Source organism: Lithobates pipiens, unplaced genomic scaffold (genome assembly GCF_037356315.1).
Source record: "Lithobates pipiens isolate NorthernLeopardFrog02 unplaced genomic scaffold, aLitPip1_a1.2 Scaffold_13, whole genome shotgun sequence".
In the NCBI taxonomy this organism is placed as follows: Eukaryota; Metazoa; Chordata; class Amphibia; order Anura; family Ranidae; genus Lithobates; species Lithobates pipiens.
This window is the reverse complement of record NW_027507718.1, coordinates 298,885,634-298,909,671: the sequence shown is the minus strand read 5'-3', so window position 1 is coordinate 298,909,671 and position 24,038 is coordinate 298,885,634. Positions and strand designations below refer to the sequence as shown.

The 24,038-nt window shown below is 40.2% G+C and overlaps 1 protein-coding gene across 3 annotated transcripts in view; it reads left to right on the top strand.

The window, feature by feature from the left end:
- TNIP3 (TNFAIP3 interacting protein 3) overlaps positions 1-24,038 on the top strand; it is an 80,953-nt gene that overhangs the window by 5,768 nt on the left and 51,147 nt on the right. For 2 of the 3 annotated variants that reach the window (XM_077478570.1, XM_077478569.1), the window contains exons 1-3: positions 8,721-8,986; positions 16,735-16,811; positions 18,082-18,226. In XM_077478570.1, the coding sequence (XP_077334696.1) occupies positions 8,972-8,986; positions 16,735-16,811; positions 18,082-18,226 (237 nt within the window). In that variant the 5' untranslated portion in view covers positions 8,721-8,971. Of the gene's footprint in view, positions 1-8,720; positions 8,987-16,734; positions 16,812-18,081; positions 18,227-24,038 lie in introns of those variants that run through there. The other variant, XM_077478571.1, reaches the window with a different exon arrangement.

Sequence of the window (24,038 nt, the reverse complement as noted above, 5' to 3'; positions counted from 1 at the left end):
AGCGTGAGCAGCGCGGAGGAAAGCCATGGGCCCCATGCTTCAGGAGCAAGGAGGAGATATAAGGCCACCAATATGGCCTTCGAAGAGATGGTGGAGATGGTGGCTATCTTAAAAAGGGAGGATTATGATGGGGAACATGGCCCTTACCCAAAACCTAATGTCCGGAAAAGCGCCATCTTGGACGAGGTAGTCACAGCCTTGGAGACAAAATTTGGGGTACGAAGAGGAAAGGACCAGCTGCGGAAACGATGGTCGGACATCAAGTCCAGGGAGCCGGACCAATATTACCGCATCAAAAAGGTCCTGAAAAAAAGTGAGTAAACTCCGCGTTTCTCGTGACTGTCGGACATAATCGTTTGATGTGATCGTAATCGTTCGTGTAGATAGTGTATGTAAATCTGGCGGATTTGATCGTAATTGTTCGTGTAGATAGTGTATGTAAAACTGGCGGATTTGATCGTAATCGTTCGTGTAGATAGTGAATGTAAATCCGGCGGATTTTATATTAATCGTTCGTGTAGGCGGTGTATGTAAATCTGGCGGATTAGATCGTAATCGTTCGTGTAGGTAGTGTATGAAAATATGGCGCATATGGTTGTTCGTATATGTGGGCGTAAATAGATTAGATTTTAATTAGTTATTATTTTTTTTGTATTGTTCATGATAAACTGAATTGTCACGCTCAGTTTATAGGATATAAATTTTTACTAAAGTTTCATAAATTTATTCAGTGCAATGTAGACTCAATTAAAAAAATGAGATAGATAGATAAAATGCTGGTTCAACATCTGGACTAGGAAACTTTTATAAGTGTAGTTTGGGCCTTCATAGAACATTTTTGACATAATCACACACAGGTACTCCTGGCGTTGATTCGAGTGTGTCCGTCTGTGAAACTTGGACAAAAGATATACAGTATCACAGTTTGGTTAAAGGCTAGGTTCACATTGCTGCAATGTACGAGATCAAATGTGATTTGCACCGCACTGCAGTGCAAATCACATGTGATCTCTGTGTGATGCGATTTCAGCCATGCATATAGTATGGCTGAATTTGCATCACATCCGGACCAAACTTGTACATGGCCCTTTTTTTAGTCCACAGCCGAATCGGATCACATGGGTGTTCACACCATGTGGTCCGATTCCTGTCCGAGTTTAAAGATTGCGCTGTGAAATGAGAACTAATTTGGAGGTGTCAATCAAACTTTACACTGACACTCCCAGCAGGTCACATAGGGCAGTGCGAACTGCGCATGCGATGCGTGAAACCACAGTAGATTTGCAGTGTTCGCACATCGCAGCAGTCTGAACACAGCCTAACTAAAAAAAAGTCATTTTAAGGATGTATTAAACTAGGAGCTTGTAATAACCAGCTAATAATTGTACACCACTTCAAACCAATGTTTCATATTCAAATTTTGGAACTCAAATATCACCATGCTTACAAGTATTTATTTTATTTTTTATTTTTTATTTTTTTTTCATTCTCATAGGGGAACAACAACTCAGACAAGAGGCGGAGCAGCCCAGGACCCCCCGACCTCGCCAGCCTGATTGGGCAATTAGCCCCAGCCCCAGCCCCAGCCCCAGCCCCGCGTCGCTATTGGAGCTGCCCAGCCCAGTGTCGGAGAGGGAGCAGCCAAGCTCGGTATCCTCCGCTGGACCAAGCTCCGTAGCTCCACTGGATGAGCCCAGCCCAGGGCTAGATGTGGAGGAGGAAGAACAGGTGGAGTTACACACCCCACAAAGTGAAAGTGAGTGTCTGACAACCCAGCTTAAGGTAAACAATTAATGGCTGTATATTTTAACCAATTTTTTATCTACACATGTTTTTAGGTGATGATCTGGTGGTGGTAGGAGAAGCTGCGGAGCCATTTTCAGCGGACAGTGCCCACAGGCTGATAGGGCAGATCATGGCCTGGAATGCCAGGATCGACTTAATGGAGAGCAACATCCAGGCCATGCAACAACAAATCCTGGCCACGCAACAACAAATCCTGGCCATTCAACAACAGCTGGTCCCTATGAGGCAGGAAATGAAGGACATGATCGATGTTTTAGGGAGAATATAAGCCCCTTTTCCCCTAAAACACAATCGATCATGTTCTTCATTTCCTTGCCAAAAAGTTTTTAATGTTTTTACTTGATTTTTAGAGGCCAAATTTTGAAGATGCACACGGTGTGTCAACATGTGCTATGTGCCATCAGAGGATCGCAATGGACGCATTTGGTGTTTGCAAACCCTTCCTCTAACTAGTATGTGAGAGGAAGGGATTGCACACACCAAACACGTCCATTGATCACTCATGATGGTACATAGCACATGTTGACATTACCAATTTTTGGTGTGCATCTTCAAAATTTGGCTTTACCCCTTGTTTTATGTAAATAGTTAAAAATCTGATTTTATTTTTTTATTGTTGTGATAATTGCATTTTTTATCTATCTATATATTTCTATGTTTACCAAAAAAGAAAAAAAAAGAAAAAAAAAAAAAAAGAATTTATAAAAAATATATATATATATAAATTTTTTTTTTTTTTAAAAAAACCAATTTCCCCAAAAAAAATAAAAAAGGAATTTATATATAAAAAAAAAAAAAAAAACACAAAAACCAAAAAAAATCTAAATAAGAGGCACTGGTTTGAATGTGCACTATTAAAAAATCATAAAAAAAAGGTGTGTGTGTGTGTGTGTCTACTTCTTTCAATGCACAATACCAGTTTGGGAAGTCATTTTGTGTTTTCTGTCACAAAGGGCCTTATTTCCTATTGTCAAAAACCACTTTGCTATACAAATGCACTAGCACAGGAATATGCAATTAGTGGAAATCCAGCTGTTGCAGAACTACAAGTCCCATGAAGCATAGCAAGACTGACAGCCACAAGCATGAGACCCAGAGGCATGATTGACTTGTAGTTTTGCACCAGCCGGAGGTTGGCCAATTGCATATCCCTGAATTAGGAGAATGTAGGATACAAGCAACGTGAAAAGCAAACAAGAACCAAACTTCAAAATTTGAACAGACAAGACATATTTCAAGAAAAAGATTTTTTTATTGGTCAGCTGGCATTGGAATAGTCCCCCTACCATTAAAATAGCTGACATAGCGGTCACGCACCTCACGTGCTGTTTGGGGGGCTAAGCCAGGAAGGGCATGATCCAGCCCTGTCAGTTCTGGAAGCCTGAGTCCGGCCTCAGGCCCAATAGGCTGCAGGTACTGGTTACCGGAAAATTTCCTTAGAAAATTGTGAAGAATGCAGCAGCACAGAATAACATAGTTGAGTTTATATTCTGCCAGGTTGATGGCTGTCAGTAACAGACGGAACCGGCTGGCCATAATGCCAAAGGCACTCTCCACAACCCTTCTTGCTCTGGCCAGCCGGTAATTAAAAATCCTCCTCTCCGGGGTGAGGGTCCTTTGGGGGAAGGGTCTCATGAGATGTTCACTCAGACCGAACGCTTCATCAGCCAGAAAAACAAACGGGAGCCCCTCCACATTTTCGGCATCTGGTGGCAAGTCCAGGCCACCAGTGGTAAGACGGTGGCAGAACTCGGTCTGCCTAAAGACTCCTCCGTCAGACATCCGGCCGTTCTTCCCCACATCCACATAAAGAAAGTCACATTGTGCCGACACCACCGCCATTAGCACCACACTATGGAACCCCTTATAATTCCAATAGTAGGACCCCGAATGGGGTGGGGGCACAATCCTCACATGTTTCCCGTCGATGGCCCCTTCCGCAGTTGGGGAAGTCCCAACGGGCAGCGAACTGGGAAGCCACAGTCTGCCATTCCTGTGGCGTTGAAGGAAGCTGGGGAGTCAAACACATGAAACAAAAAAAAAAATTGTCATTAAATAAAAACAATTCATAACAAATAAAATTCAAAAACATTTTGGAACAACAGTTAAACAGAAATCTTGCAAATTTGTTTTCTGCCAAAAAAAAAAAAAAGTAGGCGGACCAATTCACAGATTAATCAGCCCTCTGATGGACCAGGGGACATAAATTAGGTGGGTAAGTGGGGTGGGGGGGGGGGGGACTAATTACTAAGTATACAACCAATTTGAGTGGGGTGGGGGGGGGGACTAATTACTAAGTATACAACACATGAAACAAATTTGAGTGGGGTGGGGGACTAATTACTAAGTATACAACACATGAAACAAATTTGAGTGGGGTGGGGGACTAATTACTAAGTATACAACACATGAAACAAATTTGAGTGGGGGGAATAATTAATGAGTTGACAATCCATATCTCTATCTATATATCTATATATCTCTCTCTATATATCTCTCTCTATATATCTCTCTCTATATATCTCTCTCTATACATCTCTCTCTATATATCTATCTCTATATATCTCTCTCTATATATCTCTCTCTATATATCTATATCTATATATCTCTCTCTATATATCTATATCTATATATCTCTCTCTATATATCTCTCTCTATATATCTCTCTCTATATATCTATCTCTATATATCTATCTCTATATTTCTCTCTCTCGATATCTCTCTCTATATATCTCTCTCTATATATCTCTCTCTATCTCTCTCTCTCTCTCTCTCTCTCTCTCTCTCTCCACACACACAGGGTGTATACACAAAAAAGGTAAAAAGCTAAAAAAAATGACACAAAAAAAAAAAAAAAACATTTAAAGAAAAAAAAATGACACAAAAAAATAAAAATAAAATTGCATGCATTCATATAAAGGGGACATTCACATCATATTCCTGTCATGGATATTAAAAGTCATGATGAAATTAATACAAACATACAATGCAATATTAAAAGAACAAACTTACCTTCATATATTCCTTCTGCAGGACCCGAATAATGGCAGAACAGGTCTCTGGAATAATGATCCCCAGAGCCTGGGGGGAGATGCCTGTCGAGAACTTGAGGTCCTGAAGGCTTCTCCCTGTCGCCAAGTAGCGCAACGTGGCGACGAGCCTCTGCTCCGGAGTGATGGCTTGCCGCATGCAGGTATCCTGCCTGCTGATATAAGGGGTCAGCAAAGCCAGCAGACGGTGAAAAACGGGGTCCGTCATCCTGAGATAATTCCTGAAATCATCAGGATTATTCTCACGGATCTCACGGAGTAAAGACATATGCGAGAATTGGTCACGCTGGCGCAACCAATTCTTTGTCCATGAACTCCTCCTCACCCTGTTCACAGACTGGGCTCGGGTCAAAGTATTAACCCCAACACCGAGCCCCCATATAGCACGAACTCGTTCCCGAGTACGTCCACACTCCATGGCTTTGAAACGGTCGGCTGGACAAACAAGCTCAACTGAACGCACTGAAGAACAGCCAGACCTATGAAGAACGACCTGAAACCCAGAAACGAGCGGACCAGAAGCGCCTAATAACAGGTACAACTGATCCACGCGTACCGAAAGACAGATACAAACCTCACAGGTAGACTGCGCCGCAGTGAACGGACAAATTAAGCTGAAGTCTGAAAAGCGCGAATCGTCTCTAACCAAACTTCTACTAACGCAAAGTCAGCAGAAGGAGCCCAAAGGGTGCTTTGCTGTGTCTTGGACCTCCTATTTCTAGTCCCGTCATACGTGACATACGTCATCGCGCACGGTTTCAGCGAACTGTTCGTTCGTCGTGTGTGGCCAAGTCCGTCCATGCTAATTTTGAGCGGACTGTCCGCTGAAACTGTTTGACGAACAAAGTTGAGCGAACAGTCCCCGCGTGTGTACGCGGCCTTAGGCTTAGATAGGCTTAGATACACTTTAAGATACACCAAGGTCATGGCCTTGAGCATCTGCATTAGGAAATGTATGTGAGTATAAAGACAGCATACCTGATACAATAGATATTTCTGATAAATTAAAACTGCAAGCAGCAGAACCTTTAACAGAACTCTTCAATCAATTCAAGCTAAATTCTGGGCAAAAGTTGTTTTCGCAAGGGGCTGTGCCCACACTGCATGTGTTAATTTCTCCTTTTTTTCTATTGGAGAGTAGAGCAGATGTACGGTTGTGCTCATAAGTTTACATACCTTGACAGAATTTATGATTTCTTGGCCATTTCTCAGAGAATTTGAATGATAACACAAACACTTTTCTTTCACTCACGGTTAGTGTTTGGCTGAAGCCATTTATTATCAATCAACTGCGTTTACTCTTTTTAAATCATAATGACAACAGAAACTACCCAAATGACCCTGACCAAAAGTTTACATACCCCAGTTCTTAATACCGTCTATTGCCTCCTTTAACATCAATGACAGCTTAAAGTCTTTTGAGGAATTTGTGGATGAGGCTCTTTATCTTCTCAGATGGTAAAACTGCCCATTCCTATTGGCAAAAAGTCTCCAGTTCCTGTAAATTCTTGGGCTGTCTTGCATGAACTGCACGTTTGAGATCTCCCCAGAGTGGCTCAATGATATTAAGGTCAGGAGACTGAGATGGCCACTCCAGAACCTTCAATGACAGGTTGACTTGGCCTTGTGTTTTGGATCATTGTCATGTTAGAATGTCCAAGTATGTCCCATGCACAGCTTCCTGGCTGATGAATGCATATGTTTCTCCAGTATTTTTTGATAACATACTGCAGTCAACTTGCCATCAATTTTGACCAAATTTCCTGTGCCTTTGTAGTTCACACATCCCCAAAACATCAGGGATCCACCTCGTGGTTCACAGTAGAAATGGTGTACCTTTCATCATAGGCCTTGTTGATTCCTTTCTAAATGAAGCGTTTATGATTGTGGCCAAAAAGCAAAATTTTGGTCTCATCACTCTATGCCAGAAGGTTTAAGTCTTGTCTCATTTTGTAAGAGGGATACTTTATGGCATTTGGGTAGTAATGGCTTTCTTCTGGTGACTTGACCATCTAGCCCAGTGATATGCAATTAGCGGACCTCCAGCTGTCGCAAAACTACAAGTCCCATCATGCCTCTGCCTCTGGGTGTCATGCTTGTGGCTGTCAGAGTCTTGCTATGCCTCATGGGACTTGTAGTTCTGCAACAGCTGGAGGTCCACTAATTGCATATCCCTGATGTAGCCCATGTTTCTTCAAATTATTGTGCATCTTGAAACATCCACACCACATGTTTTCAGAGCATCCTGTATCTAAAGTTATTTGTTTGTTTTTCTGTGGATCCCGGACAATTTTCCTGGCAGTTGTGGCTGGAATTTTAGTTGGTCTACCTGACCGTGGTTTGGTTTCAACAGAACCCCTAATTTTTCACTTCTTGATTAGAGTTTGAACACTGCTGACTGGCATTCTTAATTCCTTGGATATCTTTTTATGTCCCTTTCCTGTTTTATGCAGTTCAACTACCTTTTCCCGCAGATCCTTTGACAATTCTTTTGCGTTCCCCGTGACTCAGAATCCAGAAACACCAGTACAGCACTGGATGAAAGATGGAAGGGTCTGTCAGAAGTCCAGAAACACATTGACCTTTTAAACACACACGCCAATTACAAGCAAACATATCACAGGTGAGGATGGTTACCTTTAATAGCCACTCCAACCCCTTTGTGTCAACTTGTTCTCAGGCCAAAATCACCAGGTTATGTAAACTTTTGATCAGGGTCATTTGGGTAGTTTCTGTTGTCATTATGATTTAAAAAGAGTAAACACAGTTGATTGATAATAAATAGCTTCAGCCAAACACTAACCATGAGTGAAAGAAATGTTTTTGTGTTAGTATTCATATTCTCTGAAAATTGGCCAAGCAATCATAACTTTTGGCAGGGTATGTAAACTTATGAGCACAGCTGTACTTACCTACTCCTCCGATCCTCCCAGCACAAGACTGGTCCATGTGACTGGATTGTGGGAGAGTGCCATTTGCTGCTGGAGTGGAGGATTAGGTGAGCATACAGCTTTCTGGTCATTCCTGCACAAAAAAGCAGTAAAACCAAGCAGTAGGGCTGTGCCCGAAGTCATTTTCATTATGTGAAAATCTTCCTATAGATTGAAATGTATGGTGACTAATAGTTGTTTTTTGCCATAGATAAATAAGCACCAGTGCTACTACCGCGTTTCTTGAGTCCTCCTTGCTATTTGTTACTTTACTTTGTACATTATCATTGTTCAATCATTTCCCAACTCCAGTCAGAAATTAAATGTAAAAAGCACATGGTACATCAATTATCTTTCTCCTCAGTCTTGATTCCAAACACATTCTCTAACTGGTCCTTTCCCTGCCCCTTTGACTTCTCCTGCCTCTGGAGCCTATGAGAGTGAACCCAACTGCTGGAAGTGTCACCTCCACTAAAAGGTGTCCACATCATGAAAGCCGTGATGTGGATACCCAAAGAAGAACCACCGGAAGTAAAAAAAAAGGCTAGCTGGATTGTAATATGGTCTGGCCTTAGGTAAATCAAATGGGAATTTGGATTTTTCTTTTTTTCATACCAATAGTTAATTGGTGGGGGTTGCTAATATCCTAGAATTGGGCTTTACATAAGCCTAAACAATGAAGTTACTATATGTGTAACAGACTGGTTACATTCAAATCTTTATTACCTTTAATGAACAGTCTCATACACAGCAATTTTACTATGAATTGTAACTCAAGCAGGTTCCTAGAAGCAGACAAAATTATGTATTTGTTACAGTAAATGGAGAAATAATCATTGACATTTATGTGCCCTGGTTTACAGTTGTTTCAGTCTGCAGGTTGGATGACTTCCTCTAGTGTCCCCCCCCAGGCGTGGGTGTGTGGGTGTTCCTTTATTTATACCGAGCAGAAGGGAATCCTTTATACACATGTACAAAGTTTACTTTCTGTTTAATATGAAAAAGATGTGGGTAGAAGCTTAAGCAGTTAGTAATATCATTACTGGTAAAGATTCTCTAAAGGGGGTTTTCTTAGTGTGGGGGTGTTTTGAATTGATATGTACCTTTCCAGCAATTACTTTATCATCAACATGAAGTTTGAAATACTCACAAATTAGTATAGCGATTGCTTCTGCCGAAGACAGGATGGAATATAAAAATGTAAGTTTAATTTATCATATACTGTACTTTTTTGATTTGATCTTTTGTTGGTTTACATTGTAATTCTTTATCAAATTATCTATTTATGAGTATAACATGGTTTTATGGTTGTGTCCTTTTACACTCATTGCTATTTCTATACAGTGTACATGTGCTTGTTTTTTATCATTAAAGTCGGTTGCTCGTGCATTACTATGTAAGCTTACATGCAATTTTTTTCTAGTTCAATGCAATCACATCCACGTGAAGTGTGATGGGTAGATAACCAGGGTTGGCTGATGAACAAACCATTTAATTTGCCCGCTCAGCCAACAGCAAGCAGCCAGAGTTGGCGGCAAACCCTATGTCCCCACAAAGCTGAACCTCATCTCTAGTGTTGAATAACGTGTAACATTAAATATACTTAGGGTGTGACAAGGTGCCTTCATTTTCCTCCACGTGTCACTTAATAGGTGATGGCATTTTCATCTTTTCTGTAGGCACACACATTCATGCCTGATTTAGATATTTCAAAACATGCTGCCAAGCTAACCTTTCAATCTCTGTGACTTTTTGGTTGGCATACTGATACACCCTGGCAGGACACCAAAGGGGTAAAAGAATGCATGTTTGGGAGGGTAGGGAAGGCACTGAGAGGGGAAAAAGAAACACAGTACAAGGATACATTGAAGGAGGAGGAAATAATATAGGGGGACTCAAGGTGAAGGAGAGGAACATTATAAAGGGATGCAATCTTTGGAGGAGGAGCAGTACATGGAAGATCATTAAGGTGGAGAAAATAAGCAATACTGCAAAAGCACACTGTATAAGGAGGCCCTGTAAATGGAAAGGAAAACCAGTACAGAGGTAGCTGGAAGTGGAAGAGAATTGCAGAAGCAGTATAGGGGATGGAGGCGCACTGTAGGTCAATGAGAGCAGTAATAAAGAAGAGAGGTAAACTTGCAGTTTAGATCATCCAAATACATTCCAGTTGTATGAGAACAAAAGGTATGCAATATATTACAGTTTGCTTTTCTTTCTAAAGCAGTTACAACATAACAAAAGCATATTCCTTGCCATTAGCTGCAGAGTGAGACCCTTGCTCTTTGTGGGGAAGAAGTACCGTATTTACCGGCGTATAACACGTGCTGGCGTATAACACGCACCCTAAGTTTAGGGGGGAATTTTAAAGAAAAATACTTTTAGGAGGGAAGTTTAAGGAAAAAAACTTACATTTAAATGCCTATCAAGGAAGCCTTGTCAGTGTAATTTGCAGCCTTGCATTGCAGCCTTGTCAGTCATTTGCAGCCTTTCATTGCAGCCTTACATGTCATAAACAGCCTTCCATTGCAGCCTTACATGTCATTAGCAGCCTTCCATTGCAGCCTTCCCAGTCATTTGCAGCCTTCCCAGTCTTTTGCAGCCTTCCACTGCAGCCTTGTCAGTTCCTTTTGGAAGGTTTTTGTTTAAAAATGGCGCCGCCAAGATACAGAGCGGATGTCCTGTGTATCTTGGCGGTACTCGGTAGCTTTTGGCCGTTCTCGGCTATTTTCGGCCACACTCGGCCATTTTTGGCTGTTCTCGTCGGCTTTCGGCCAGAAATAGCCGAGAGCGGCCGGAAATAGCCGAAAACTGCCGAGACCGTCAGAAAAGGCAGAAGAGCTCGCAATCAGCAGGTGATCGGCCTATAACAAGCTCCCACGATTTTCCCCTGATTTTAAGGGGAAAAAGGTGCGTGTTATAAGCCGATAAATACGGTAATCTCTCTGCAAAGGTCAAGCACACTGCCTATTGGGTCAGACCTATAGTTGTGCAATCAGCATAGCTCATACTGTCTACTGATTGTAGAGTTCTGACTCAGTAGGGTGTATGTCAGTTCTCTGCAGTGAGATCACTGCTTCTCCACAGACAGCATGGGCCCCATTCAGCAGCATGTTGTCAGAACACAGGCTTTGTATTCATGATGTATTTGCATTTAACTATAAAATATATTTTGTTTTATGCTCCAGGAATATATTTAGCTGATTTAAATGAATAGCTCAATTGAGTTTTAGATATGTTGCACATACAGACTGATAATGGCAAGACAGTAGATAGGATAGACAACAAAATTATGGAAATTTCACCAAAACCGAAATTGTCAATTTCACTCACTGAGCTGCTCAGATTTAAATTGTCTTGAAAAAAATCAGCTTAAAAAGGTTTGGTTCTTTGGGCTTTATTTGAGTTAGTTCAGTTTATTTCATTAAGTATACTTTGCATTTGTATTTTTACCTTTGTTTGGGTGTATTTGTTAATTGTGCACTTTAATTATGTCTTTTTTTGTTTAACTTTTCACTGCCTGCTTTTTTGTTCTTTTTCTGAAAAAAGTAAAATAAAATAAAGAAATCAAAGAGGGAACATTTTTGGGACAATGTCTAAAGCCTCTGGGACTTTAAGGGTAAATTTGAACCTCAGTGGATGCGAGTGAATCCTTGCAGGCCAACTAAAACCATCAATTTAGTTGATTGCCAATGGCCCGTACACACGATCAGAAAATTGTAGAAAATACAGCGTTCAAAGCGATCATACAATAATCTGATCATTAGTACACAGCTTTCGAGAGCCAATCATGACAATTCATGTGAAATTATCCGATGGGACTAGCACAAAAAAAATTCTCGTACGATACCAGATCTTACAATTTTCATTTAATGAGTACAGACATACAGTATATACATTATTAATGTAAGTGCTACCAACACATTGAACAGAAATGTACTAAGTATGTAGAATTATTTACATGAGATCATGTGCATGAAGCATCTCAAATCTACTTACCACAAGCACTTAATCGCATTAAGCCTGAAGTTAATATAGGAAGATGGAAGGTGCCTTATACTAGTGATAGGCAGAACACCCCAGGGTTCTGTTCTACTCCAGAACAGGGAAAAAGTTCTGACCAGAACCCTATGGGGCCTCTATGGGGCAGAGCTCAAAAAATCAAAAGTCCCAATTTTTAAGACTTATATGCAAGTTATTGGCCATAAAAAAGGGTATGGGGGCCCTGGTATTGCCCTGGGGGACATGTACCAATGCAAAAAAAACTTTAATGATGCTTGAAGTGAAACAATAAAAATTAAAAATTTATTTTAAATATAATGCCTGGGGGAAGCCCTTAGTCTGCCTGTAAAATAACCCATCTGTACCGTGTACAGTATAGAACCTGCTGCACCAAAACTGACATTTATAAAGAAAAAACTGACATTTAAATAGATTTTTCCTGCAAGTTTTCTTTCTTTTGTAAACAAGGGTTTGGGGAGCCAGTCTGTATGATGAGGTCACATTTTAGTGCACACAGATGCTGCTGGCCCCCTCGTAATGGCATGGGAACATCTGCTTATTACACAAATTTATTAGATAATAGGAAATGGGTGATTGGATGAACTATGGTGCACTATAAACTGTGTACAATTGCACACTACCACTGACACAAATTAAAAAAATTACTTTTTTTTTAAAGTTAATAAAAAAAAGGGGAACACCAGCATCACAGTAGGACAAACTGTGGCTGGCAATTTAAAAAAAGGGGACAGGGTAAAAACAACATTACAAAAAAAAAAAAAGGGACACAGTGACAAGAAAATTTTTTATTGTGGTGCTTGGTGCAATACAAACTGTGTACAATTGGGGACTGCCATTGATACTAATTGAAAAACAAAAAAAACAAAAAAACGAAGAAAAAAAGGGGGAACACCAGTGTCGCAGTAAGACAAACTTCGGCTGACAGTTTAAAAAAAGGGGAGGCAGGGTAATAAAAATAAACGCATGGACAAAAAAATTAATTAAAATAAAGTGTGTATACAGCACTGTAAAACAGCACTAAATGTAATGCTGTTAACCACTACAATACAGGACACTTTCACCCCCTTCCTTCCCAGCCCAATTTTCAGCTTTCATGGCTCTAGCGCTTTCAGTGACAATTGCGCGGTCATGCTAGACTGTACCCAAATGAAATTGTTATCATTTTGTTCGCACAAATAGAGCTTTATTTTGGTGTTATTTATTCACGACTCCGTTTTTTATTTTTTGCGATATAAGCGCAAAAAAAGCGGAAATTTGGAAAAAAAAACAATATTTTCTTTTTTCTATTTGAAAAGAAATCCAATAAAATCTAATTTTGTCATAAATTTAAGCCAAAATGTATTCTGCTACATGTTTTTGGTAAAAAAAATTCCGCTAACTGTATAATAATTGGTTTGTGTGATCACGGACATATGTATGCAAATGATCATGTACATATGTGTGCAGGTGATCACGTACATATGTGTGCAGATAATCATTGGGACATGTGATTTTAGTGGGACATATGTGGGGGACATGTTTTTATTATTAGGGACATGTGTTTTTATTATTTGGGGACATGTATGTTTTGGGGACATGTGTGTTTTGGGGACATATGTGGGGACTGTGTTTGTACTGTGTGGTGTGTTGTGTGTTGACACTAGACTGATGATCAGTGAGTAAAAAGCTGTAAAAAGCAGCCCATACTCACTGATCATCAGCCGGCTGCAGCGTTCTGCTCTCCTCTCCTCAGCGGTGACTTCCGTGTGAGGAGAGGAGAGCCGATTGCCTAGCAACCGGATGTTTGTTTACATCACATGACGGCCGTGATTGGACACGGCCGTCATGTGATCAGGAGGGCCAATCACAGAGCCCTCCTGCCGATCTCAGATGTGCCGTGTCCGGGTGACACGAGCACATCGGGATCGCGCCGCTGCGCGGGCACGCGCGCGCGCGATCCCGCTACTTCTGAATGACGTTCAGGAACGTCCTATCAGGAGTAGACGGCTCCCACCCGGCCAATGCATATAAACACTTCACTACACTGACACTACACTATACTCACACTACACTGAAACTAAACTATGCTCACACTATTCTGACACACACTCACACTACACTACACTACACTACACTACACTACACTATACTTACACTACACTGAAACTACATTATGCTCAGACTATACTGACACTACACGCACACTACACTACACTACACTATACTCACACTACACTCACACTACACTAACAATCTACACTACAGTCACAATAACATTAACTATCACTGAGCCCTGCTCTTTCTATCTCCAACAACACACTGGAAAAGGTTCCTGTTGGAAGGAACCAGTGTTGCCAACCTATGAGATTGAAATTTACTGACACAGCACCCAAAAGTTACTGGCGCGTTTTTACTGGCATTTCCAAAAGTTACACACTTATAGTTTTAAGTGCACATTTAAGTAGTTTGGCAACAAATAAGTACAATATGAAATTAGCAATGTGATATATGGTAGATATTAAGGCAAACAACATATTTATCCTATTTTGGAACACACACACGATACTGATTCTCACAGTGACACTGACAGTAGTGTGCAGCAGCACAGATCACGACACCACACACCCCCTCCTGAGTCACAGTGGCAGTCTCTTTCCACTCTAGGTGGTCCCTTCAGTCCACTCCAGTGCAAACATTTCCGCTACTGGCTTGCCTTGCTCCTATCCCGCAGACCTGCACACAAAGCTCTGGCCACGCCGCTCTGTTCCCTTGTACCATGACATCACACAACACACCAGTGCCCCCTAAACACAGGCACTGGAATGGTATCCATATTTTTTTACTAGCAACCTTTTCCTGTTACTGGCATTTATTGGCAGGAGAAAAGTGCCTGTTTTTACTGGCTGCCAGTAAAAATACTGACGGTTGGCAACACTGGAAGGGACCTTTTATAGTGTAGGGTGGGACTATGAGCACTGCATCTTGATTGGACAAAGTCATCATGACTTTGTCCTATCAGGGCTCTGACAGTGTTCTGGGTTCTTATTGGGCAAAGCCTTACACCTGACTAGCGACCAGGTGCATTACTTCAGCCAATCAGGGCCCTAGAATGTACTGTGCAGCACACAGTGCATTGTGGGTCGTTCCATGAGCAAATATCCTGCCGAGTGCCTCTCAGATTCAAACCAATGCTCAGCTCGAACAGCTCGCCCATCTTTACTTATAACCAACTAGTATATCCTGGCATTGTGGAAATAAACCAAAGTTCCTGCAGTGATAAGCATACAAATTACACTTATCTTTCCCTATGTTTGACTTAGCAGAGGAACAAATCTCCTTCCTGAATGCACACTGTCTGTGTTTGGGGCCATACACCTGCATCCACATGCCTGTGAAACTAAGACCTGCGGCTATGTTCCTACAGTTGCTGCATCCCCAAAGTGTAACATAGGCTACCTGCACACAGCTTTAACCACATAAAAAATAAATCTGGTCCACACTGTACAGACCGCATCACCCATGTGAATGAGCCCCAAGACCTCATTTACATAGAGAGCTTTCTTTATTACCTCTATACAGTTTTATCTTTTAGATTTAGCAGGAATTTTATGATGTGGAAAGCCAGGGACATTATGTTGTGTTTTTGCCCACTAATAATGACTTTATTGTAAATAAATATATGCAAATGAAGAGCTGAAATAACTCTTTAGCCACTTGGAGTATCTTGGCACATGGTGGAAGTATCTTGGAGCCTGGTGGGCCTTCTAGCTATGCCTCTGGGTACACACATTGATGCCTGATTTAGATATTTCAAAACATGCTGCCAATCTAACCTCTCAATCTCAGTGACTTTTGGCTGGTATGCTGATACAACCTGGCAGGACACCAGAGTTGAAGAAGAAATGCATGTAAGGGGCATTAGAAGGGGAAAATGGAGATAGTACAGGGGAACACTGAAGGAGGGGGAGAGAGAATGCTGGGGAATACAATGTGAAGGAGAAGAGCATTATGATGAGATGCTTGAGGTAAGGGTGAGGACTGGTACATTTATAATAAGTAAGGTGGAGAAAAGAAACAGTACTCTATAAGCACACTGTATAAAGAGGCATTGTGGATGAAAGGGAAAATCAATATAGAAGGGGTTGGAAGGGAAAGAGTAGCAGGAGCAGTATGGGGGTGCAGGGGCAACGTAGTTTAGATCAGCCAAATACATTCCATGTGTATGAAAACAAAAGTATTCATACCCCAACAAGTATTCATACCCCTTGAAATTTTCCACATGTTGTTCTTACAACCAAAAACATAAATATATTTTATTAGGATTTTATGTGATAGATCAACACAAAGTGGCTACCAGATTGCCCTGTATTTGGCTTCATCCATCTTCCCATCAACTCTGACCAGCTTCCCTGTCCCTGCTGAAATAAAGCATCCCGACAACATGATGCTGCCACCACCATGCTTTTAAATGTAAACTATATTTTGTTTTATACATTTGGAATATATTTAACTGATTTAAATGTATAGTTCAATTGGGTTTTAGATATGTTAAAAATATTTTCATGACAATAGATAGATAGATAGATAGATAGATAGATAGATAGATAGATAGATAGATAGATAGATAGATAGATAGACATTATACTAAGAACTTCAGAAAATAGACAGTCTGTCTCTGTATAAAATTGAAAGTGCAGCAGATAACCTCAAGATGGAGTAATATTATAGGGTGAGTTGAAAGCTTTAAGTTCACTTCCTATTGTTCCAGAAATAAACCAACTTTGTGTATGATGTGTAAGCCATCAGAAGACTGTTATGACCAGAAGTTACAATGCATAAAAATCTGGTAGGATGTGTGGCTAACTAGGCATATCTAGAGCTTTAATATTTGAAAGGTACACCTTCAGGCTGATACTAGCGTAATGAAATGTGTATTTTTTTTGTAGCCACTACACAAAGCAGAAAAAAATAATTTTCAAAGGTATGAACTGAAGATAAATGGAGAAACTGTGGACTCAGAGAGGTAATTATTTTTATGAATATCTATATATTAAAAAAAATAATAATTTAGCTTTGAAAAGAGTAAGAAAAGGGGTGAGGATGCCTGTCAGCCGAGGCATGTGTACACCTCCTTCCAGCTGCCTTTACAGCTTATAGGAGGGCAGTAAAAAAAAGTGTCTCAACTGCTTGGTTTTACCCCTCACCCCTACCCGCCAACCACAAATCTAAAAAAGCCCTAGGACTCTGCGCTGCCATATTTGTATGTGTGAAAACAAATTCTGCAAACATTTTCTATTTTTTTATTGATTTGAGCACATAAAGTTTTGATAACCTGACTAGATATTGCATATTGTTACAGTTCACCTGACCTCCTTCCCCTTTTTTAATTTTTAGTGTACATAATTTCTGAGCCAGGAATGCAATGGCCCCAGTGTGTGTTACGCGATGCCCTGTGCTCACCAGATGCCTATTGAATAACATTGGGCATCCTTTAGATGAAGAGGGACACAACTGTAGAACCGACCACTCAGTGGGGGGTAGAACAGTTTAAAGGGAAGCAGAAAAGAGTTTTTATTTTAAGACTTGGGCAAATTATTTAAATTTTTAAAGTGAAGCTAGAGATGAAGAAGCTAATTAATGCCGCATACACACGAGCGGAATGTCTGACAGAAAAAGTTCAGACGGGAGCTTTTCATCGTATATTACGATCGTGTGTATGCCCCATCTGACTATTTACGTCTAAAATTCTGACGGACCTAAAAATGGAACATGTTCTAAATATTTCCGACGGAACCAATTCCTATCAGGAAAACTGCTCGTCTGTATACTGTTCCGACGGACCAAAAACGATGCATTCTCTGAAGTACGAGACGGAAGCTATTGGCTACTGGCTATTGAACTTCCTTTTTCTAGTCTCGTCGTACGTGTTGTACATCACCACGTTCTTGACGGTCGGACTTTGGTGTGATTGTGTGTATGCAGGACAATTTCAGCGGAATTCTGTCGGAACGCCGTCGGAAAAACCTTCAGAGTTTATTCCTACGGGAAAACCGGTCATGTGTACAGGGCATTATTGTACAATGAAAGATATTTAAGACTGGCTAAACAGAATTACAATAATTGGTAGGTGGGGAAAAGGTCACATATACAGTATTTTAGTAGATGAGGCATATATAACAACGCATATGTTTTTCAAATGTGCCTTTGGTGTTTGTCTGGGCTTCTGCTTTCATTTTGTTGTGTTAAAATTATGATCTATTTCAACCAATTACATACTTGTTATATACAAATAGGTGTGAGAGTGCTGAACTAAATGAGGATATCAGAAGATGGATTCAGCAGAAAAATATGTTTGATAAAGCAGAGGAAGCTTTGCTTGTTTCTAGAACTCAAACCCTATACCAAAGGAACTCATGTCACTATGGAATGCCCACACAGGTAATGGCTTATTTTTATGTGTACAAACTTTCAGTGGCAAAGGTATTTTACATTGTATAAACGACTTTTTTGTTTACATGAACTTGCACTTAGACCATCTTCACGCTTGCAATTAGGACCGTCTGTGAATATAGGCAGCACAAATCTATGCAGCACTTGGAGTCATAGATATTTGCCAAGAACTGTGGCAGCTCAGCCAAAGCAGTAACAGGCTGACAAGAGTCAGAGATGTACACCGCTCTTCACATGTATTTACACATCCAATAAACTGCAATTAGAGACAAATGACTGGCCCTGGACACAGGCAGATTGCATCCATGACCAGTCACCTGTCCTTAACTGCAGGTAAACATTGAATGTGCACATACATGCAATCAGACACAGACTGTTACGGCTCCAATCAGCATGTCATTGCTTTGAACAGACTGAGCAGCCAGAGTTGTTGGCACTGTGAGTCCAGGTACAGATATCTACGAGATATTACCACAGGAAACCCTTTAGGCCCATTCACACGATAATAAAATTTGAAGTAAAATTTTGGCCGTTTAGCTGGTCGTTAGTATAGTGCTTTTGACAGCCATTTTAGACTTTTTGGACGACAAAACCTGAAGGTGCAGGTTATAACATTTTTATCGTAACGTTTTATCACAATGTCTAATTGTTTAATTAGTACAGTATTCATCCGAAAAAAATTGTAAGAGCAAGACTATGCGTGCTTGAAAATGGAAGAATACATTACAAAACAATTTAACACATTACATCATTTCCAAAGTTGTATTCTGTTGTACAATCATTTTCATACATTGAGTAACCTGTTCATTTTCTATATGAGACTAGCATTCAACAAAAAACTGATGATTATTCGTCTGATAATCTCATCGTGTGTACCAGGCTTCAATCACAATTTTGAATATGGCCTAAAAGTACAGTAAAACTTTGGATTGCGAAACTCATTCCTGAAACATGCTTGTAATCCAAAGCACTTGTATATCAAAGCAAATTTTACCATAAGGAATAATGGAAACTCAAATTATTCATTCCCCAACCATTTATTCATAGGTCCTTCCGTTTTTAGTCCATTTAAAAAGGATTATAGCAATGTGATAGGTTATGTAACCATAAAATGTCCATCCACAAATGGAAGCCTCCACAAGGGGATTAGAAGCAAAATCCAGCCGGAGCTACAGAGTATAAAAGAGAAGAGAGGTGCCTCTAAGTGTAGCAATATGTTTCTTAATGTTTTACCTTCATTAAAAGAAACCATATTACACTTAGAGGCGCCTCTCTTCTCTTTTATGCTCAGTTGTGACATGACGCTACTTGTATATCAAGACATCGCTTGCAAATGTAATAACAGCAATAATGCGCTTCAATCATAGTGATGCCCTAATAACCATGGTGCCGGGATAGTTGAAGTGCTAACATCAGGTCTTTGGAGTATCACGAAGTCAAAACGTTAGATGATTCATCCCTTAATACTGGAGAGGAATTATCTGCAGGCATATAGGATTTAGAGGCCCAAAGTTTGTGCTTGCACTGGGCCCCTCACTTAGGTTTGGCTTTGGCAAATTCTAGGAGAAACATAAGGATGTCTTTTGGCTTCAGCTGTATAAGAAAATTTTCCAATTTAAGCTTAGGCTTCTTCTGCTGGGGTAATGTGAAAACTAGATTCAAATGATAGTGCTTTTAAGGACAAAGACACATGCTTTTCTTCTTTTTAAGGGCTTTTCCTGCCCAATTTTATTAAAAGGAAGTTCAAGGTTCCAGAAAATTTAAAATGAACAGGTTTCCTTTTCAGGGGTTTTCAGCATTTCCATCCAAAGACTTACACATGCAGCACTCCTTCTCTGGCCTTACCCTTTATGCCTTTTTGTCTGTCTCCTACAGACAGCCTTTATATATAATTCTGTGCACATAACTTTCAGCCCCTTGCTGCTCTGGCTCCCACCAGTCTCACCTAGGTGGAGCCCTCCTGTCCTCTGGCAGTGATCCCCTCTGTCCACAGGGGTGGAGCATAGAACCATAGTCAGGTCATTCCTAAAAGCCCAGCACACACCTGCCAAATTAGTGTTTTGGAGCGTCTCAAAACATGGACCCAGAATTGAGATTTCACCCTTCCCAGATATGTAAGAAATCCCTGGGCTCCAGGTCCCAAACAGAGTTTTACCAACTGATGAGGAAACTGAAAAAACAGCTTTCTTTGAATGATACAAGTTCCCTGGAGCCCATCAACCTGCCTGAATGAGATTCCTGGGTCATTGATTCTTTTTACAGCATGGCAGGGCACAACATTGCTACAGGTAAATATGTACATTTAGTATGAGTGATATCCAGCAGAGCACCAAAAAGACATTCGCCATCAAAAGGCATGGGCAACAAGCATTTGGCACATTTCTGTTCTGCAGACTAATATTTTAGCCACTGAGGTCCCTTTATGTTGACAAACAGAAGGGAGATAAGTTGTATTTTTTCAGTTACACAACTTGCAAGCTTGCCCACTGTTCATGCAGGGTGCTGTAGTAGATTGGTGGATGGCACCATCGTGCAATGAAAGGAAAATAAGGATCTTCAGTCACCAGCAAACCTTAATTTAGTGATAGTGTTGGTCATCATGCACATAAAGCAACAGGCATCACAGGCTGGTGATTCAGGGCCTTTGATGATCCCTTTTTCAAGGCAGACTGACACGCTAACATCAGTCATAGAGCCTAAATTGTACACATGTACAGAGCATTGATGTTATAATGACCTCATAGCTTCTCCCTCTCCTCTTCTACACCAAACGGGTTAACTTTTGGTGAGAGAGGAGCAATGAGGTCATTTTGACATCACGACTTACTACATGTGCCTTTTTCTGATTGTCTGTTGGCATTATTTAGGCTATATGGGGTTGATTTACTGATGGTAAATAGGCTGTTCACTTTGCAAGGAAGCTGCATTTTGCACAGGAATTTACCACAAGCTTAGTGAATGAGGAAAAGCTCTGCTGACTTCTATCATCTAATCATGTGCAAACAAAAATGCTTTTTTATTTTCTTTGCATGTGATTTGGATATTCTTTACAAAGTAAAAAAAAAAAAAAAAAAATCCCCATTTTCACTAAGTTCTGGTGCAAATCCCCTTGCAAATGTTATACCTAGCTGGTCAATCGCCTTGTTTGGCTTTGCCAAAGCCTCATATAGGCAACTGTAAAACCAAACCCAATTGCCTCAGGTTAACATAGGTTGGACTTGATGGACTTGTGTCTTTTTTCAACCTTATCTACTATGTAACTATGTAACTGAATCCCATGCTCCTTGATATGGGATAAAGAAATATACCTTTTAACTTTTATTAACTTTTATCTTAGGTTTTTAAATAATGTTACCTTAAAGAGGAAGTAAACTCTCTCACTCTGATGCTTCTTTTCATTTAGTCCATTATAATAAGTAATTATCAGTAATTATCATTATAAGTATAGCCACTGTAATCCAGCCCAAATCGCATATTACTTACTGTTTAAAGAAACATTAAAAAACTTGTTTCCAGGGGTTAGGCAGCGCCATCTTAAGTATTGTTTTCTGAGTCCACAGTGGGGTATTTCCGCCCTTACATTGAGCACTTCCTGTACTGTTAACCAAGCATCCTTCTCAATCCAACGTTTCTATGGCAACCCTGCTTCCCTGTTCATAGCTTACTTGTTTATTTCATAGTATTTACTTGAGCCGATGTCTAATGTTTGTCTTTGTCAGACTTATCAGCTTCAGCTGATAAGACTGCAGTAATGGCCAAGTTTAGACTGTATGTGATGTCACATGGTGTGTAGGAGGAAGCTCTGAGTGATTAGCAGAGTTCAGTGGTGTGCCGTAGGAAGTCCTGATAACAGATAGATAAGACAGAGAGTGTGCCATAAATCAGGGGAGAGCTGGGCATGCTCAGTGACTTCATTCTACAGAACAACAAGGATTACAACAATACTAAGCAAGTAAGGAGATATCTACAAGCAGTGTTCATAAGGGACAAAGTTGTGGGGGAGGGTTTACAACCACTTTAACTGGTGGCTGCTGTATTGTTACGATCAGCTTTAGTGTTACAGACTAAAAATATTCACCTATTGACTGATAAATGTTATGGCACAGTGCAATAGACTTTTGCTTTCATGTGTTAAATCAAGAACCCCTAAATGATAGCTAGCAGATAACTATATGTATTTTGATTTCCTGTACGTATGTATAACAGTTATTCTATAAACACTATATGTATAATAGTTTAGATGCCCAGGTGATTTATTTCTGTGAAATAACACACTATCCTCAAAATAATCCTTTGCATGTGCCTTGTTTCCAATCTGAACCTTTATTTTATGAAATTACTGCTGCCTCAAAGAAATAAATGAAATTTTAGATAGAAATCTATGGCAGAAGATAGCATTAGCCACAGAAATGTGTTGACATCATGGGAAGTCCCAGTCCTGCCTACATTACTTGTTAAGAAGCTAAAGGAAACACTGCAAACTTCATAACGTTTAATTTGTTATAAGTCTCTCTTGCACCCTGCTAATTTTTTTAAATTTAATTTTAAGAAATAAGTGACTGGGTATAATATAGCATTTAATGAAACAAAGGTAAGTGCAAAACTTTTGTATGGGCTATTGCACTAAATAGCTCAATCTACATTATGCAGATATGCAAAGTATTTGTTTAGGAGTGTTTTTTTTTATTTTACATAGAAGACATAATGAATATAAAACTTCAGGATTATAAATTTGAACACTGTGGGGGAGATTTACTATAACGGTTGCACACAGAATTTGGTGCAGTTGTGCTTAGTAATCAGCCAAAAAGTTGGAAGCTGATTGGGCAATAAACTTTGAGTGCACCGATTTTAGTAAATCTTCAATTTTCTGTGATTTTTAATGACATTCTTGCCTACTATATTGTGTATGGAAATGGGGAAATCCCTCAAGGGTTGGGGCTATAGCGGCACTGGTAGATTTTTTTTTTTTTTTTATTTATTCTTTATTTTCAGGTTTTTCCAAATATACAGGCATAGACCATTCCACATAATAATAAATACAACACCTTTTCTTTAAGAATAATCTACCTTATCCCTCCCTCCCCTCCCCCCTCACTCGGTCCCCCCCTTTATTAGCAATCAAGCAGCTTTAGATACCCTTCAGTTTCTCTAAATTGTATCCAAAGTCGCCATTTATACTGATATCTCCCTTCTGAGTTATCCAGTTTATACATTATCTCCTCAATGTTTCGTATCCTTTCTAATCTTTCTACCCACTCCTTCATCGAGGGGGGGTCGGATTTCCTCCAGCTTCGCGGGATCAGTGCTTTAGCAGAATTCAATAAGCCCGGGACCAGGGATTGCCCATACTCTCTCTCACTTTTTTCAGAATCATGGAATAAGCAAACCCATGGGTCTCTTCTAATCCCTTCCCCAGTTATTTCAAGGATAGCTTTTATAATCTTCTCCCAAAATACCTGTATCTTAGGGCACTCCCACCATATATGGGCGAAGGAACCCACTACTGAACAGCCTCTCCAGCATAATGGGGAGGTCTCACTGCAGATTTTATTTCCTTGCTGTGGGGTTATATACCATCTTGTTAAAAGTTTATATGCCATCTCCCTAGTTTGGAGGTCTTTGGCAACCGAGTACGTTCGTCTAATTATCCTGTTTCTATGAAGGTCGTTATCTAGCGGTCCCAATTCACTTTCCCACTTTTCTATATAGAGGGGGAATTTTTGTTCTTCTACTTCCCCTAAAATTTCATATATTTTTGAGATCCTTTTTACCAGGCATTGGGGATTCCCTATCCACT